The sequence below is a fragment of the Pinus tabuliformis genome, chromosome 7, assembly GCF_031772625.1.
Source record: "Pinus tabuliformis cultivar Carrire ecotype Pingquan chromosome 7, CPIR1, whole genome shotgun sequence".
Lineage (NCBI taxonomy): Eukaryota > Viridiplantae > Streptophyta > Pinopsida > Pinales > Pinaceae > Pinus > Pinus tabuliformis.
Window position 1 is genome coordinate 1,969,244,330 of NC_142293.1, and position 16,242 is coordinate 1,969,260,571.

The 16,242-nt window shown below is 39.8% G+C and overlaps 1 protein-coding gene across 1 annotated transcript in view; it reads right to left on the reverse strand.

Annotated features, from left to right (window-relative positions):
* Positions 1-12,794: 12,794 nt before the first annotated feature.
* Positions 12,795-16,242, reverse strand: part of LOC149256358 (cysteine-rich receptor-like protein kinase 1) — a 58,933-nt gene continuing 55,485 nt past the window's right edge. Inside the window, exons 3-5 of the mRNA XM_089455336.1 lie at positions 13,670-13,880; positions 13,046-13,179; positions 12,795-12,935 (exon numbers count right to left, since the gene is read on the reverse strand). Of these exons, the coding sequence (XP_089311462.1) occupies positions 12,795-12,935; positions 13,046-13,179; positions 13,670-13,880 (486 nt within the window). The remainder of the gene's footprint in view (positions 12,936-13,045; positions 13,180-13,669; positions 13,881-16,242) is intronic.

The window sequence follows — 16,242 nt, forward strand, 5'->3', positions numbered from 1 at the left end:
GAAATATCACGAAGAGCAGCGAAAGCCAAAAAGACATGCAGGTCATCTCGCGAATGGTGATCAAGTGTAGAATTTAAGATTGTTCATGGCAGATCGTGATGAAAATGTTGATGTAGACATCTCGTATGTAGATTTGGGAGCGTCAATACACATGACAAGGAATAAGCACTGGCTGGAGGATTTTAAAGAAATCAATGAAGGCGCATAGATTTACCTAGGTGATGACAAAATTCATCAAATCAAAGGATGTAGGAAAGTTTTGGTCATTCTACCTAATGGTAATATCAAACAAATTTATAATGTAATGTATGTCCATGGCATAATAAAGAACTTGATTTATATATCTATGATTATAGAATAAGATTTGAAAGTTTAATTTTTAAAATCTAATTGTTATATTAAAGATCTACTAGATTGCATGAAGACAATTACTACAGGAATCTAAACAGGAGGTTTGTACAAGCTGGATGTGAGACCTGCACCGGTTCGATCATTGATATTAGCGAGCCTGACTACAGAAGAGCTTTGGCATCAGAGATTCGATCACATCAACTACAATGATTTTCTGTTACTACAAAGGAAGGAATTGGTAAGAGATCTTCCTATGCCAAAACAAGTACATAATGATTTTGATGCCTGTACTTTAGGAAAAATGCATAGAGAAGAATTATGTGTAAGAGTGGAAAAGAAACAGAGGGATATACTGGAGTTAGTGCACACAGACCGTTGTGGTCCCATGCAGACAAAATCATTAGGAGGTGCACTGTATTTTCTACTGTTTATTGATGACTGTACGAAGTTTTATTGGGTGTATTACTTAAGTAAGAAGAGTCATACATTTGAATACTTTAAGTAGTTTAAAAATATGATTGAAAGACAAACAGGGAAACAGATAAAAATTCTCTGCTCTGATCAAGGGGGAGAATACAGGAAGGATGAGCTTATCAGATATTGTAAAAATCATGGAATTTTGTAGCAATTTATAGTACTCCATACTCCACAGCAGAATGGAGTAACAGAAAGAAAGAACATAACACTGGTGGAATGTGCTAGAATTATGTTGAAAGGAAAGAATCTTTCAAATGGTTTTTGGGCTGAAGTAGTCAATACTGTAGCTTATTTGAAAAATAGGAGTCCTACAAAAAGTCTTGAGTCTAAAACTCATTTTGAAGCATTATATGGATATAATCCTGCAGTAAAACACTTAAGAATATTTGAATGTAAATAATTTTCCCACATACCAAAGGAAGATAGAAGAAAATTAGACTCAAAAGTCATCAGATGTATGTTTATAGGGTATTGTTCATCATATAAAGCATACAGATTATTTAATCCCTCTACTCACAAGATCTTTGTCAGTAGAGATGTCAAATTCTATGAGCAAGATAATGAAGAATGTGATGAGCACTATGATGGATGGGACATTCCATACTTTGAGGAAGAAGAAGCAGAGAACAATTAGGGTCAGCAACAAACAAATGCTGATGATGAACAACAACAACAGTAGCAACAACAACAGCAGCAACAATAGCAATAAGAAGAAAAAGTAACTGATGATCAAATAAGGTTTGAAACCACTACCCACCACTCAGGAGATCGGGTAGGAAAACTCAAATGTCTGCAAGATATAGGGAAAATGCTTTTATAACTAGTATGATGAATGTGGTTGAACCATCTAGTTATAACGAAGCAAATGAAAATAGTGAATGGAAAATAGCCATGGAATAGGAATATGATTCAATAATCAGAAATAACACTTGGGAATTGGTTGAACTTCGTAGAGGAAAACAGACCATAGGTTGTAAATGGTTATATAAACCGAAAATTAATGCAGATGGAACTATAGAAACGATAAAAGCTAGGTTGGTTGCAAAGGGGTACACCCAAAAATAAGGGATAGATTATGAAGAAACCTTTGCCCCTGTAGCTAAATTGAACACCATCAAAATGTTAATAACGTTAGCTACTAAGAAACATTGGATGATGCACCAACTAGATATAAAGTCTACATTTTTGAATAGATAACTGAAAGAAGAGGTTTATCTAGAGCAACTGGAAGGGTTTGTCTAGAAAGGAAAAGAACATTTAGTTTTTAGGTTGAAGAAAGCACTCTATGGACTAAAACAAGCTCCCAGGTCATGGTATGAGAAAATTGATTCATTTTTTCTACAAGTTGGCTATAATGGAAATAAGAATGACCCTAATCTTTATAGCATGAAAGATGAACAAGGGTGCATAATTTTGATTTCATTATATGTAGATGATTTGATAATTATATGTGATGCTATATATCTAATTGATGAAATCAAGCAACATATGTCACAAATGTTTGAGATGAAGCATCTCGGTGAACTCATATATTGTTTAGGTCTTGAGATCTAGAGAGATTCCGGTCAAAAATTTATGTCTCAAGCAAAGTATGTAAAAGGTATGTTAGAAAAGTTTAGAATGGATCAGTGTAATCCTGCACTAATACCATTACAGCGAAACATCAAATTTCAGTGTGAGGATGGCTCAAAAGAGGTAGATGCAACACTTTACAGACATCTGGTTGGGAGTCTGATCTACCTAACCACCACTAGGCCTGATTTGGCTTATGCAGTCAGTGTGTTAAGCCAATTTATGTCGAAGCTAGTTGAAACTCATTGGAATGCATCGAATAATGTGTTGAGGTATCTACAAGGTACTGTAGATTATGGAATTATTTACACTGACTCTTCTGATGCTAGATTGGCAGGATTTGCAGATTAAGATTGGGCAGGAAATGTAGATGATTGCAAATCTATAATAGGTTATGCATTCACTCTTGGATCTGGGGTCATCACATGGAGCAGCAAGAAGCAGAACACAGTCTCCGTGTCTTCAGCAGAAGCAGAGTATCAAGCCATGTGTGGAGCAATGTGTGAGGCAGTTTGGTTGTGGAGACTTCTCCAGGATGTTGGGGAAGAATAGACAGTTGCAACAACAATCAGATGCAACAATTAGAGTTCAATCAAGCTGGCCAACAATCCGGTGTTTCACAAAAACACTAAACATATTGATACTCAATTCCATTTTATCAGGGAGAAAGTGCAATCTAAAAAAATTCATCTGGAATATTGTAGTACATGTGATAATGTTGTGGACATTTTCACTAAGCCTCTTGGAAAAGTTAAGTTTCAAATGTTTAGAGAGATGTTAGGCATATATGTGAACCCATTCTCCATTAAGGGGGAGCGTTGAAGATAATGGAGAATATCCTAGAATAGGTAGAGTTGATTCATGTAACCTTAGGATAGGTATTAGTTTCTATTTCTTAGGATGCTATTCTAACTTCCCTAAAACCATGTTTTCTATTTAATGTGTAATGTAGATGAACAATGTAGAGCATTCTGCGGAGCCAGACTCTCTTACTTTAGACTCTCTTTCGTAGAGCTAACCAGTGGGTTTTATTTTTTATTTTTTTTCTACGTAAAGCTAAATCTATTATATTAACAAGGAAGTAGTATATTTACATCATGACCATAGTCAAGCACACTACTCCTAGAGGAGGCAGTTCTGTCCAAAAACATGCATGCATGGAAAAAGTCTGTTTTGTTTCCCACGTAGGGGACTAATCTCTGAAACATGAGACAAATCAAAAACTCAAAAAGACCAGAGGAGAACGAACACTAAAACACGAGACAATGCCAGAAACCCATGACCGAGTCGCCCTACAACCTTGCTCTGTGGTAAGGGGGTGCCCAGATATACGATCATCGGCTTCCGCACGCTGCTTCTTTGCTCATTTGTTTCCCGCTGAGGCGTGTTCTCCGTAGCTAGCTGCAGGGATGAAGAGGGGTTCTGGATAGCCCTTGAATTTTCTGCTTGTGTCCTTAAATCAACCGTTAAACTTTGCTCCTGAAACACCACTGTAAAGAGGCTGTAATCTTGGGCCTGTTAAGAGCACTGTCAAAGGCGAAAATGGCGGAGCCTATGGTAGGAATCATACTGGGTTGAGAGTCAGAGGCTCGAGACCTTCCTCTTCTACTGCGAGAAGAAAGCCCTCTCCTTGGAGGAGAATTTAGGTCGCCGGAGGACGCGTTTGTTGGGGCTCTGCTTTGCCGTCCTCTGCGACTGCCAACTCTGGGTCTCAATCGAGGCATCCTGCATATGATAGTGGCCCAGATCTAGAGATTTTGCGATGCAGCGTTAGCCTAGATGCGGCGATGCCTCCCAATTGAGCCTCCTCTGCCTAGATTGAGCTCATTCTTTGTGTTTGTCGAGACCCTGCGCTTGTGCATGAACCAAGAACAAACACATATATTAGTTGCCAAGAGAAAAGAACGGGAGGGCCATCTTGCGATACCTGAGCAGTACTCGGGGGGAGGAGGGACCAGCCTCGTAGAGAGGACCAAGATAATCAGCGCCATGGTCCAATTCCTTGCCTTCTCTCTGAGTTTCCTGTCATGCGCAGAGGAGTGCCTGCAGAGCGGCAGAGCCAACGAATTTACCATCACCCTCGACCCTTCTCCAGTTATAAGGTTATGGGCCATGTCTTGGGAGTCGCCTCCCATTACTGCTCCCTTAATGGTTTGAACCTCCCACTGCACGTTGATGCATGTGAAACTTAATTCCTCCACAGTGAATCTAGCGCTCCAGCTGAACCGGTGATATAACGTACCCTATGTGACGAACATGCATTTGAGCCTCACGCCATGTATAATGTCCCTTCCACGTTTCCTGTGCAGATTGGGCATGTGGCGTTCCACCCCGCCCATCCTCTGTCCCATCATGTTATCTCTCAATGCTATCACCCGCATCCGAGGGAGCATCTTCCTTTTGAACCTGAAGTTTGCATTCCTATGCATGATCATGGTTTTGGATTATGTCGAGCATCCCTATAGTGAGAGCATGCTTAGAATCCACTCCCAGGTTGGCTAAGAGGTTCGCTACCTTATTCCCTTCCCATTTAACATGAGTGAAGATAATAGCTCAATTATGGTGAAGCCATTGTTCTAAGGCGTCCAATCTAGCTTCAAGTCTCCAACTTTTGGCAATTTTCCTAGCATGAATTCCATTGAGAATTTGCTTGGCCATGTTGATGAGGACGGTGGAGTCACCTTCAAATTCTAGTGGTTGAAAGTTGTGGATTCTAGAGAGAAGGAGTCCTTGCCAAAGTCCCTCCAGTTCTGCAGATTTATTAGTGTCCCATCCTATGTTGCCATGGTGGATGAGGAGGGCCAAGCCTGCATGATTTCTGAATATTCCCCCATATCCAGCATTACCGGGATTGCCTTTCGATTCTCCATCAAAATTGAGCTTGATAGTGTGCTTTGGTGGAGGAGTCCAGGTATCCTTTTGTTTTCCTTTGCTGCTTTCTGAGTGGGCTTGAGGTGGGTTTTCTTGTTGGAGTGGTAAGTTCCAATTTGCCCAAATGGCCTTCTCATTTGCCAAAGTAGGGAAATCATATGGCTTCCAAGTGTGAAGCGCTAATGTCTCCTTAAGGTTCAAGCAAAATTTGCTCTAGATGATCTCTATGGGTGTTATTTGATCTTTGAAAATACGCTTATTCCGTTCCTTCCAAATACACCAAGTGAGGAGCCCTGGTATTAATCTCCAAAGTTGATTGAGTAGTTCACTTTTGTATGGACTCCGATGCCATCGGCGGATTGAATCGATGATATCTTCTGATGCTCTACATTTTCTTTGGCATTGAAAACTGGCTTTTTCCCACATTTGGTTTGCTAGGGGACAGGAGTCCAGAAGGTGCTGAAGAGTTTCCTCCTGCGATTTGCAATTAACACATATTGATGGCCCATGGTAATTTCTGCGCCTGAGTTTGTCCCATGTCAATACTTTTCGGTGCCCTACCAACCATAGGAAAAGTGATACTTTGGGCCAGTTGCCAGCTGACCAAATTTTCCCCCATATTGGATCCAAAGGTGATGTAGTTGCACTTATGATCTTGTGAGCTTCTGCTATGCTGAAAGTTCCTTTTGGCTGGTAGCCCCAGCGTATGATGTCTTTGTCCTTTGAATATCTTACTTGGCGTTTTTGGAGTTCCCCTTCGAGTTCCTTTATTTTCCTCTGATCAACTTTATTGAGAATCAATTCGCTTTGCTTCCATTTCCTGTATCCTAGATCAGTTTCCTGAATCCAATGGTGCCATATTTCTTCTTGGTGTCGCTCATCCTCTGATTGGCTTGGGTGTCTACTGAGGAGACTGCCGAGTTTTGGTAACTGGTTCCAGGCATCCATCCAGAAACGTGTTGTCCTGCCATTTCGAACCTCCCAAAAATTATGTTGTTGAATCATTTGAAAGTGTTGTTTGCCTGCATTCCAAATAAGAGAGCCTTTTGCATTGGGCGTTAGCCTAATGAGCTCCTCCTATGGCCTGTGATTGGCGTATTTAGCTGTCCAGATGGCCACCCATGGTTTGTTGGGGATGGTTAGCCATTGCCACCAGATCTTTGTGCACATTATAGTATTACTGTGGCTGAGGTCTCTCAGACCAATGCCTCCTTGCTCCTTAGGCTTGCATACGGAGTTCCATTTAACCAAAGCCCATTTACGATTAGTGCCCATCACTCCCCAGAGAAAGTTGCACTGAATATTTCTTATTCTTTTTATTACCCATTTAGGAGCTGCAAGAATAGAAAAAAGGTATAGCGGCATTACCTGTAAAACAACCTTTATTAGAACTTGTCTGCTGGCTATATTCAGAGATCTATGTGTCCATGAATTGAGCTTGTGGTCAATTTTCTCAAGAAGCAAGCGCCAAGAGGAATGGTTGATAGCTGAGTCAATGAGAGGGGCTCCAAGATATTTGGAAGGGAGGGAGTCAATGGAGAAGCCCAGAATACGAGCGATGGCCCTTTGAATGACAGGAGGGTGTGAAAGAAAAAGATATGAGATTTGGAATTATTAATACTTGTTCCTGAGGCCTCAGAGAAATCAAACAATAGGGATTTGTACATAGAAGCTTCTTGGACAGAGGGGTACCCGAACAGCATGTTGTCGTTGACAAATTGCTGATGGGTTATAGCAGGGGAGTTGTGGATGGAAAAACCTTTGATATGCTGGGCAAGGCGAGCCTGAGTTATGTTGCGACCTAAACCTTCAGCCATGAGAACAAAAAGGAAAGGCGATAGAGGATTGCCCTGCCATATACCTCTTGAGGGACTGAAGGGGTGGGATGGAATGCCATTGACAAGGATGGAGAAGAAGGTTGAGGATATGAGACTTTGAATCCATCTAACCCATGTAGGAGAGAAACCAAAAGCTAACAACATTTTCTGTATGTACATCCAATTTAACTTATCAAAAGCTTTTGACAAGTCCAGCTTGAGTATCATACCTGCTTGCTTGGTGTGCTTGAGAGAGTGTATAAATTCGTGCGAGAGGATGATGCCGTCCAAGATGAGCAGGGGCAGCAGCGGCTTTAATCTATTGGCTATGACTTTTGAGATCACCTTGTAGATTACATTGCATAGAGCAATTGGCCAGAACTTGTCTGGAGTGATACTGCCTTCTTCCTTTGGAATGAGTGCGATAAAAGTGGAATTGAGAGAGGGTAGAAGCTAGTGCAGGGTGCGCGACTCCTCAACTACTTGCCAGACTTCATCTCTGATTAATTCCCAGAAGGCATGGAAGAAGGTGGTTGTGAATCCATCCAGTCCGGGGGCTTTTCCTTCCTTGAGCTGATGCATTGTTGTGTCTACTTCCTGTTGTTTAAGATGGCGAAGAAGGAGCTTATTGTGATCGCCAGTGATGATTTTTGGCACGTTTCGTGTGATTTTCTCAATGGCCGGCATTCTGTCTTTTTGGGGCTCTTGGTGAACCTGCCGAAAATGCCTTATGAATTCTTGCTCAATCGCTTCATGCTCTTCTACTCTTTCCCCCCCTGATTCTGTATGAAAGGGATTGAGTTGTGCATTCTCCGCTGTATAGTTGTTCTGTGGAAGAACTTGGTGTTTCTCTCCCCCTCCTTCAGCCATCTTATCCTTGATTTTCGCTTCCATAATATTTCCTCCTGCTTTCTCCTCTCCTCCAGTTGGTGATGAATGTGTTTCTCCTATTCCAAAGTTTCTTCATTGTGTCCTTCTATGATTATTTTCTATTGGAGTTGTTCCATTTCCCTATTTAGATTCTGTTGCACCTGAAAATTGTTTCCAAAGGTTTCTTGATTCCAGAGCTTGATATGTTTTTTGAGATACTTGAGTTTCTGTTGAAACTGATACATTTTGGAACCTTCAGGCAGATGAAAAGTATTCCAGGTATTTTTTATGAAATCTTTGAATGCGTGATGAGTGAGCCAGAACGCCTCAAACCGAAATGGTCTCTTATTGGCATTACCTGGTCTTTGCCATTGAAGAGCGATGGGCCAGTGATCAGAGCTTGCGTAAGGGAGAATTGCTGCTGTTATGTCCCCTCCTAAGTGGACAGCGTTGTCAATCAGAAGGAAGCGGTCTAACTTGGAGGCAATTTGATGCCTTCCAATCCTTCGATTGCTCCATGTGTGCATTCCATTACAAAACTGGGTATTGATAAGGGCGTTGTTTTGGATGAACTCCTTGAAGTGCTCATTTTCCTGCTCCATTCTTGTTCGACCTCCTTGCTTTTCCTCTAAATTAGTTATCATGTTAAAGTCTCCTCCAATAATCCATAAGGGGTGGATTCTGTGTATATTCAGTGCTTCTATCGTGTCCAATAAAGCCATTTTATTGCCCACTTCCTGAGGAAAGTAGACATTCGTAAGATGCCCGTGAATGTTGGTACCTAGAACATGAAAGCTTGCTTGGATGATGTGTTGGGATGCGTGTATATCTAAGAGTGCTATCGCTTGCGGATTCCATGCTATAGCGAGCCCGCTAGAAGCCCCAGAGGCATCCACTGCCACTGATCTGCTACCTACCCAAGCTCTGGAGAGTATGTTTCCCAGAGTATCACTGTTACATTTCGTTTCCTGAAGAAAACAAATTTGTGGCCTTTCTTGTTTTATCATGTTCTTGATCATTCTACATTTTCTTGGTCTATTGAGCCCCCTTACATTCCATGATGTGAGCTTCATCTTTCACTACTAGTGGTGGGTTTGTAATACTTGGTCAGCTTCGCATATCTTCCTGAGTCCACTAGGATTTTCCCTAATGCAATTGTCCGTTGAAGGTCTGTTCTTCTCCCTCTTTTCTTGGAATCTTTTGGAGTGAGGCTCCCATCCCAGTGGCTGCCCGATTGGATGCCTAGCTGATGTTGTTGGTACGCCCTGGCTAGGATGACTTCCAGCATGTTGAGTTGGTGTTCTGGTATTCTGTCAAACTCCTTCTTTTTGCATGCTGCTTCGAGCTCCAAGATATCGAGTCCTCCTAGGTCGAAGCTTTCCGGCTCTTCATCCATCACTTGTGGTTGATCCAAATCTTCTAGGGCTGTGGCTGTACTCATAGTATGGGTGGAGGGGGCGTCCACCTCCATGTCCATTGTCTTTCCACTCAAGAGCTTTATGAATTCTTTAGGAGGCCCAGGGTTCTTTTCCAGATGACTAGGAGGGGGAGAGGATCCAAGGGGGGAAGGGATAACAGGAGCTGAGAGAGGCTGGAGCTTTGATATTGAATGCAGGGGATCTTCAGAGGTATTGGCCAAGATTTTGAAGCTGTTGCTAGTTGTAGAGAGAGATGAAGCTTCTGGAAGGGGTTTCTTCCCATTCGAGGGCTTTCTATGCGATCTTTTGCGATTGGAAACCTTAATGAACCCGTCTTGGTTTTGCATGTCAGATGGATTGGGGATTTGGGGTTTGGCATTCAAAGGGCAATCCCTGAAGAGATGTCCAAGCGCATGGAATTTACAACAGCGAAAGGGGACATGTTCATAATCCAATGGTTGAGTCCATTCATAATCATCGTGATAAAGACTTACTGAGTCTGGTAAGGCCTTGTCCAAGCGCATGAAGACGCAGATGCGAGCGTAGGATGTGTATTTGCACATTTTCATTTCTTCTGCTACCTTTATGAATTCCCCCAGCCCATTTCCTATGTCTCTTAGTGATTCTTCATCCCAATATTCCTCTGGCAGCGAGTACATTCTAATCAATACTGGTGCCCCGCTGAGGTCCTCCTTGTCTGGGTTGAATCTTGCTTCCCACTCCCTTAGGTAGAGGCCCACTGAGTTGAAAAAGTATGGCCCTTCATCCATTACTCGGTTCCTGTCCTCGATGCAGAAAAAATCAACCGTAAAGAACCCTTTTGGTCCTAGCTGTAGTGTAACATGGCCCTTTGGTTTCCATTTGGCCGAGATCCATCCATGCAAAGCTCTTTCTGTTGGCCAGAATCTGATGAATTTTCCAATGAGTGCATGATCCCTCATATACTGGATTCTCCCATTGATTCTGTGACTGGGTAGTTCTATTCTAGGCCTTTCAGTTGCTATGGGTTTACATGTGTTCGAGGTTACCTTTGGTATTTCTGTGTGCATTGTATCCCTTTCTGGCATCTCATTATTTCTTCCTGCTTGACTGAGAGGCGCATTTGCTTTGTCTGGCTGAGGGGGTTCTCTATTAACCTCATCCTCATGTACCAATCCTGAGTGCCTTGATCCTGTGTGCGCCGACGGGTCTCTTTCAGCTTCTGGGGAGGGCTTTTGCCCATGCTTGTCCTCACTATACTAGAAGAGTGTTGTAAGTTTGCTCTAAGTTGCTGCTGCTGCGCCGCTGCTACTGAGGACTCTGCGCTGTCACGGGGTTGCTCAAACCCTAGTTGCAGAGCACCATCGTCTGCTCTACATTTTCTATTACGGCATTGCATCAAATATCACAACAAATAGGTCCAGTGGGTTTTATTTTTATTAATAAAAACATTGTTATTTTTATCAGTGGTTGCTAGCCAACCAAATATGAAAGGATATGGGATATATTAAACGTGCAGGTCAAGAGGTGGGTCATCCCATATGTGAATAAAGTTAACCGTGTGTAGCCTGGTACGTAACATTCATTATTTTATTTGATATATCAAGTTGTAAGGAATCCATCACTATAACAGGAAATTACCGTTATTGGTTTGTTACCTGATGAGGCAGAGTAAGGAAGAATTTATAAAAATATATGCATTTTCATATGTTAACATTGATGGAAAGGGAAGAAGAGGAGAGGAAAACATAAACAAAACATGTGAACTGCTCAATTACTCTATTAAAAATAAATTTGGTTCTTTCGCTCGTCTCTCCATCTAATTATTTCTCATTACAATGATTTAACTATGGTTAGCAATACACCAAAGTTAATAAATATAAAATCTTAAACATTTTAAGTAAACTTAACTTTGCCTAACTAACTAGATGTAAACTCACGCTCAACAAGCTCACACTCTACTCATCTTTTTCTACATTTACATAAACAATAATTAACATTATATATTATAAAACACAAATAAAGAGCAATCCAATTTTCATATAATTAAAAAGACATTATCAACAATTTAAATGAAGAGAAAATAAACATATTTTTATAAAATTATAAGCAGTCTTTTATCATACGAATGTTGAGATGAATTGAATAAATAAAATTAAAAAGACATAATTAACGATTTAAATAAAGAGAGAATAAACATATTTTTATAAAATTATAAAGTCTTTCATCATATGGATGATGAGGTGAATTGAATAAACCTGGGAAGAATTAATTTATTTTTGAAAGGAAATATGTAGTCGATTTCGAAGTAGACAAATTAAATTGTTTAAATGCTGAGGGTGTAGCACATCATGACGAGTGACACATTATAGCATGAGTAAATGCTCTTTATACTGATAAATAAAAGTAACATGTGTTTGGGTTAGTATTTAAAATTATTTTCTTAATTAAAAGAATTTGTTTATACAAAACGAAATAAGTAAAGATCTGGTTGTGTGTTTTTGGGTCGTCGTCGTCGAGTAAACAAAAACTTAGTTATCGTCCAGTAAAGTATGTTTTAAAAAAATTGTTTTTATTTAGATAATAGATTATTTTGATGGGATTATTGTTTAATATTTAGAGTATGTGACAGGAGTGAAAATTGGTTTTTTATAAGCAATGCAGAAGTTAATTTTTAGTGTGAGTTTTATGGAATAATTAGAATGAATTAGCCTGCATTTCTGAATAAAAATCAATAACAATTTTCACACTATTAATTTAACAACTAAATTATAATAGATTTTTCTTATATTATAAAAATTAAAAATTAAAATAAAAGATATATAAAAACCTAATGTGTATTATTTGTCCACTATGTCTAGCTAAGAGTAGTCAAGTGTAATATTTTGAAAAAATTCTCTGTTTATCTTCTGATTTAATTGTTTTAGGATTTGACAGCTATTCAAGTTTGATGAGTGAATTCTTCATAGTTGAAATGCAAAAAAATTGGAGAGTACTAAATCTATATATTCAAACAAAAACACCAATTTAAACAACACAAATCAAAATTTGACCACAAATTTTTTAGCTATATTCCATCTAAATATATATATATATATAAAAGGAAAAAAACAAATTAAAGAATAATCAGCTTGATTTATATGATAAATATGAGTGGCGGCCATTTACCCATTACCATATCCTATTTTTGAGGATATTTTCTTCCCATAAGAGAAAATCCCGGTATCTCATTTATGGATAACAAGAGTAATATCTCTACTCATTGCCCATGGATAACAAGAGAAATTGTTGTACTGCTAGATGCTTTCTCAGGATCAACAACTCTAGGATGTTGAAGTTGGTGAGATTTGGCCACATTATCCATAGCTATGAAAATAGGCCTCATAGTCGAAGACAGATGTTCTTGCTCGCTAGTCAGCATCGACACCACACGGGACATTTAAGGCTGCAATGATGCAGCTCCTTGAGTGCACAGAAGACCAATTTTAATCACTCTCATCGCTTCATCATACAAATAACTTCCCTCCAATGAGGGATCCATAAGTTCCAACGCTCTCTCATCCTTATATAGTCTCCATGTCTGGTAATTGACAAACATTAACAAAACATAAAACATTAGTCAGTAGGAATCCACTAATATTGGCGTTTAGGAAATTTGTACTATAAAGATGGGATCCACATGAACCATACTGCTTCTAGGAGAAACACCATGTGTTGAAGCAAACCCTGATTCTTTTTTCTGCTGACAATCTCAAGAACAAGTACTCCAAAACTGAATACATTTGCTTTCTCTGCATAAGGCATACTCAGGCACCATGTAACCACTGCACAATGAAATCAACCTATCTTAACACTCTTAAAATCAAATGATGCTTTCTCAAATATGCAAATTTTAATTGGTTCATTTCCTACAATTTATTAAATAAAATAAATTTGGGGACATCAAGACAGATAAATGTAAAGCGAATTCTTACAGAGTCCCTGCACTTCTGGTGCTAATGTGGCTCTGATCTTCTCCGAAAAGTTTGGCTAAACCAAAGTCTGCTATTTTGGGTCTGTATTTATTATCAAGTAGAATATTTCTTGCTTTAATATCTCTATGGATGATCCGAATCTCATATTTCATGAAGATAGGCCAGCCCACTTGCAGTTCCAACCATGATTTCATACCCATCTCTCCAATCAAGTAAATGGCATTTTGTCTATTTGAATAATTGCATGACAAGAAGTAAAAACGTTGGCAAGCTATATTAAAAAGCTAGAACAAATCCAGGTTCCATGCAGGGATTAAGTAGTTAAAGAAAGAGAAGCTACCGAATAGAATTGTGTCAAGACTTCCGTTCTGGTGGTATTCATAGACTAGTAGCCTCTCTAAGCCTTTAACGGAACAAGCAAGCAATTTCACTACATTCTTGCGCTGAACATGACTGATAAGATTTTCTTCATTCAGAAATTCAGTGTCTCTTTGCCTTGAATTTATATTCAGCTGTTTAATTGCAACTTCTCTTGCATCAGGTAGAACCCCCTACAACAGATCAATGAACTTCAAAATTATTTCTATTTTTCATGGAACCTGTAGATTCCAAATTGTTGGGAATTTTCTGCTAAATTCCAAAACAAAATAATGAATAGAGAATGATGCTCTGTTTTGCACATGGAAGCAAAAAAAATTATTTTCTGCTGAAGAACAGAATTTCACACTTGAACAAAAAAAAACTTGTATTCATTAATCAAACCACTGTAGTTACAAATTTCTTCCTCTGCCAGAGGGATTCTCCAAGACCACAAAAAAAAATTACTCTGTCTCATAAAAATTAACTGCTTTGTTCCTTCATTCTTTACACTGCTGTGTAAAAAAAAACTTTCTTACATTTAGTGCTGTAAATGTAATTCCTTACATATGCTGCTGCATTTCCATTACATTACATTTCAACCAAAAAAAACATACATTCATTCGCACTTTGTGCGTTCTTCCCTTTTCCTTACATTACATGTTACAATGAACAACTAAAACTAAAAACATAACAAATGCATTTTTTACTATGCCCATACTTCTCGTGAGTTAAAAAACATTAAAATTAAAACTCTACCAACAATCTACGAAGCGAAATAAATTGCATTAATTATTTTACTGGCAAATCGATAGTCAAATGAAATTTTTACCCCACACAAGGTTCATGCATCAATGGCAGAGACCTGTACAACAACTTGGTTTCAATCGGATGGTGGACAACCTTCATTTTAATCGAACGGTTATTGCTTGAACAAAACGACATTACGTTCCGGGAAAATGGCTCTTTTGAAAAATGCCTGCGGACATGCATTAAACAGCGTACAGTATTGGGGGCGTTTGAGAGAATACCACCGCTTGGAGAAAAGCGGTTCGATGAAGTCTGGTGGTTTTGCTGAATTAAATGCGCGACTGTTTAACTGGGCAGCAGTTTAAATTACAATTTCAACACTCCCCTTTAATTTCAACTGTTGGGTTATTAGTCATGTTAGTTCTGCTATACCAAAGGATATAAAATGGATTCAAAGCACTCTCAAAGTCTGCAAAAACACGTAATTCATGCCAAAGGATCCATGCATGCTGTTAAAGTATTCAACCTTTGATTAAAGGCCTTCCACCGATCAAAGCTATCCCAAGAGAAGAACCCTTGGGAGGGCCAAAATACACTATCGGGAGGCCTAAAACACTTCAAAACCATGAGAAATACCAAATCACAGGCTTAACAGTTCAATGTGCGACAGCCGTTGGATCTGGCTGATCAATGGTCCAGATCACATCGGCGGGTCGCAATCGGCGCAGGCAAGCAGTGGTAGCGACGCGGGACACTGCCGATCAATGATCGCCGATCATCGGATCGACGGGTCGCAGAGGAGGATTTACAAATATGCCCGGAAAACTTCCGATCAGCGATTGCGATTGGAGCATCAGAGCATCGGAGGTATCGGCGGTGGCATTGTGATTGTGATATAGTGATTCGATCATGGATCAACGGGTCACATCACATTGGCTTTTCACTATCGGCAAAACCAAAGGGGCGGGGCTTTTATTTAAGGCATGCTTGTGACCCAACGGGTCATACCCGATGGCGATTATAAATGATTTTTGATATATTTTCAAGTCTGCGCGCAGGCCATTTTCAGTGTATTTGGCGCATTTTTGTGTATAAACGAAATATAAAGGAGGCCTTAGGCGAGCGCCGATAGCGAAGAAGCCCGGACCTGAAAGGGTTCAAGAAGTGAAATATATATATTTTCAAATTCGCCAAAGGCGAATTTCTCATGTTTTGCAGCATTCTTCATGTATTTTCATATATAAATAAAAGCAAGGGATCGCATCGGCTTGGATCGCATCAGCCCACATTGGATCGGCGGATATCGCATCGACGCTTCACCAAGGGTCAGGGCCTTTCTTTCATGCATCTTTGCGATGCGATAACCGGACCCGATGGTTATGACACTTTACTGCATATATATTCTCAAGTCCGCCAACAACCATTTTCTCATGATTTCAATGTTTTTTAAGCATAAGTCAATATATAAAGAAAAGCAAAGAAGCTGGCTCTGATATACAATTGCGACTAGAAAGGCGACCCGATAGAGAAGTTATGCATGTATTGACCGTTGATGTTTAAAAATGGCAAGGTGGGCGGTATTTCTCAGTGGAGCGGAGCTGTTTAAAGCAGGCATGGAACAGTACAGCGCAATAGGTAGCTGCATTTAATTCGCAGTATGGCTGAGTAGAAACAGGTTGTCCCTTGAACTAATCAGCATTTATCAGTCATGGACTTTGTCCATATCACACTCCACTTGCCCAAGGAGGACTGTAGGGCACTAGGAGGTCAAATCCATTACAAACACAACAAGATTTCTATCAGAGG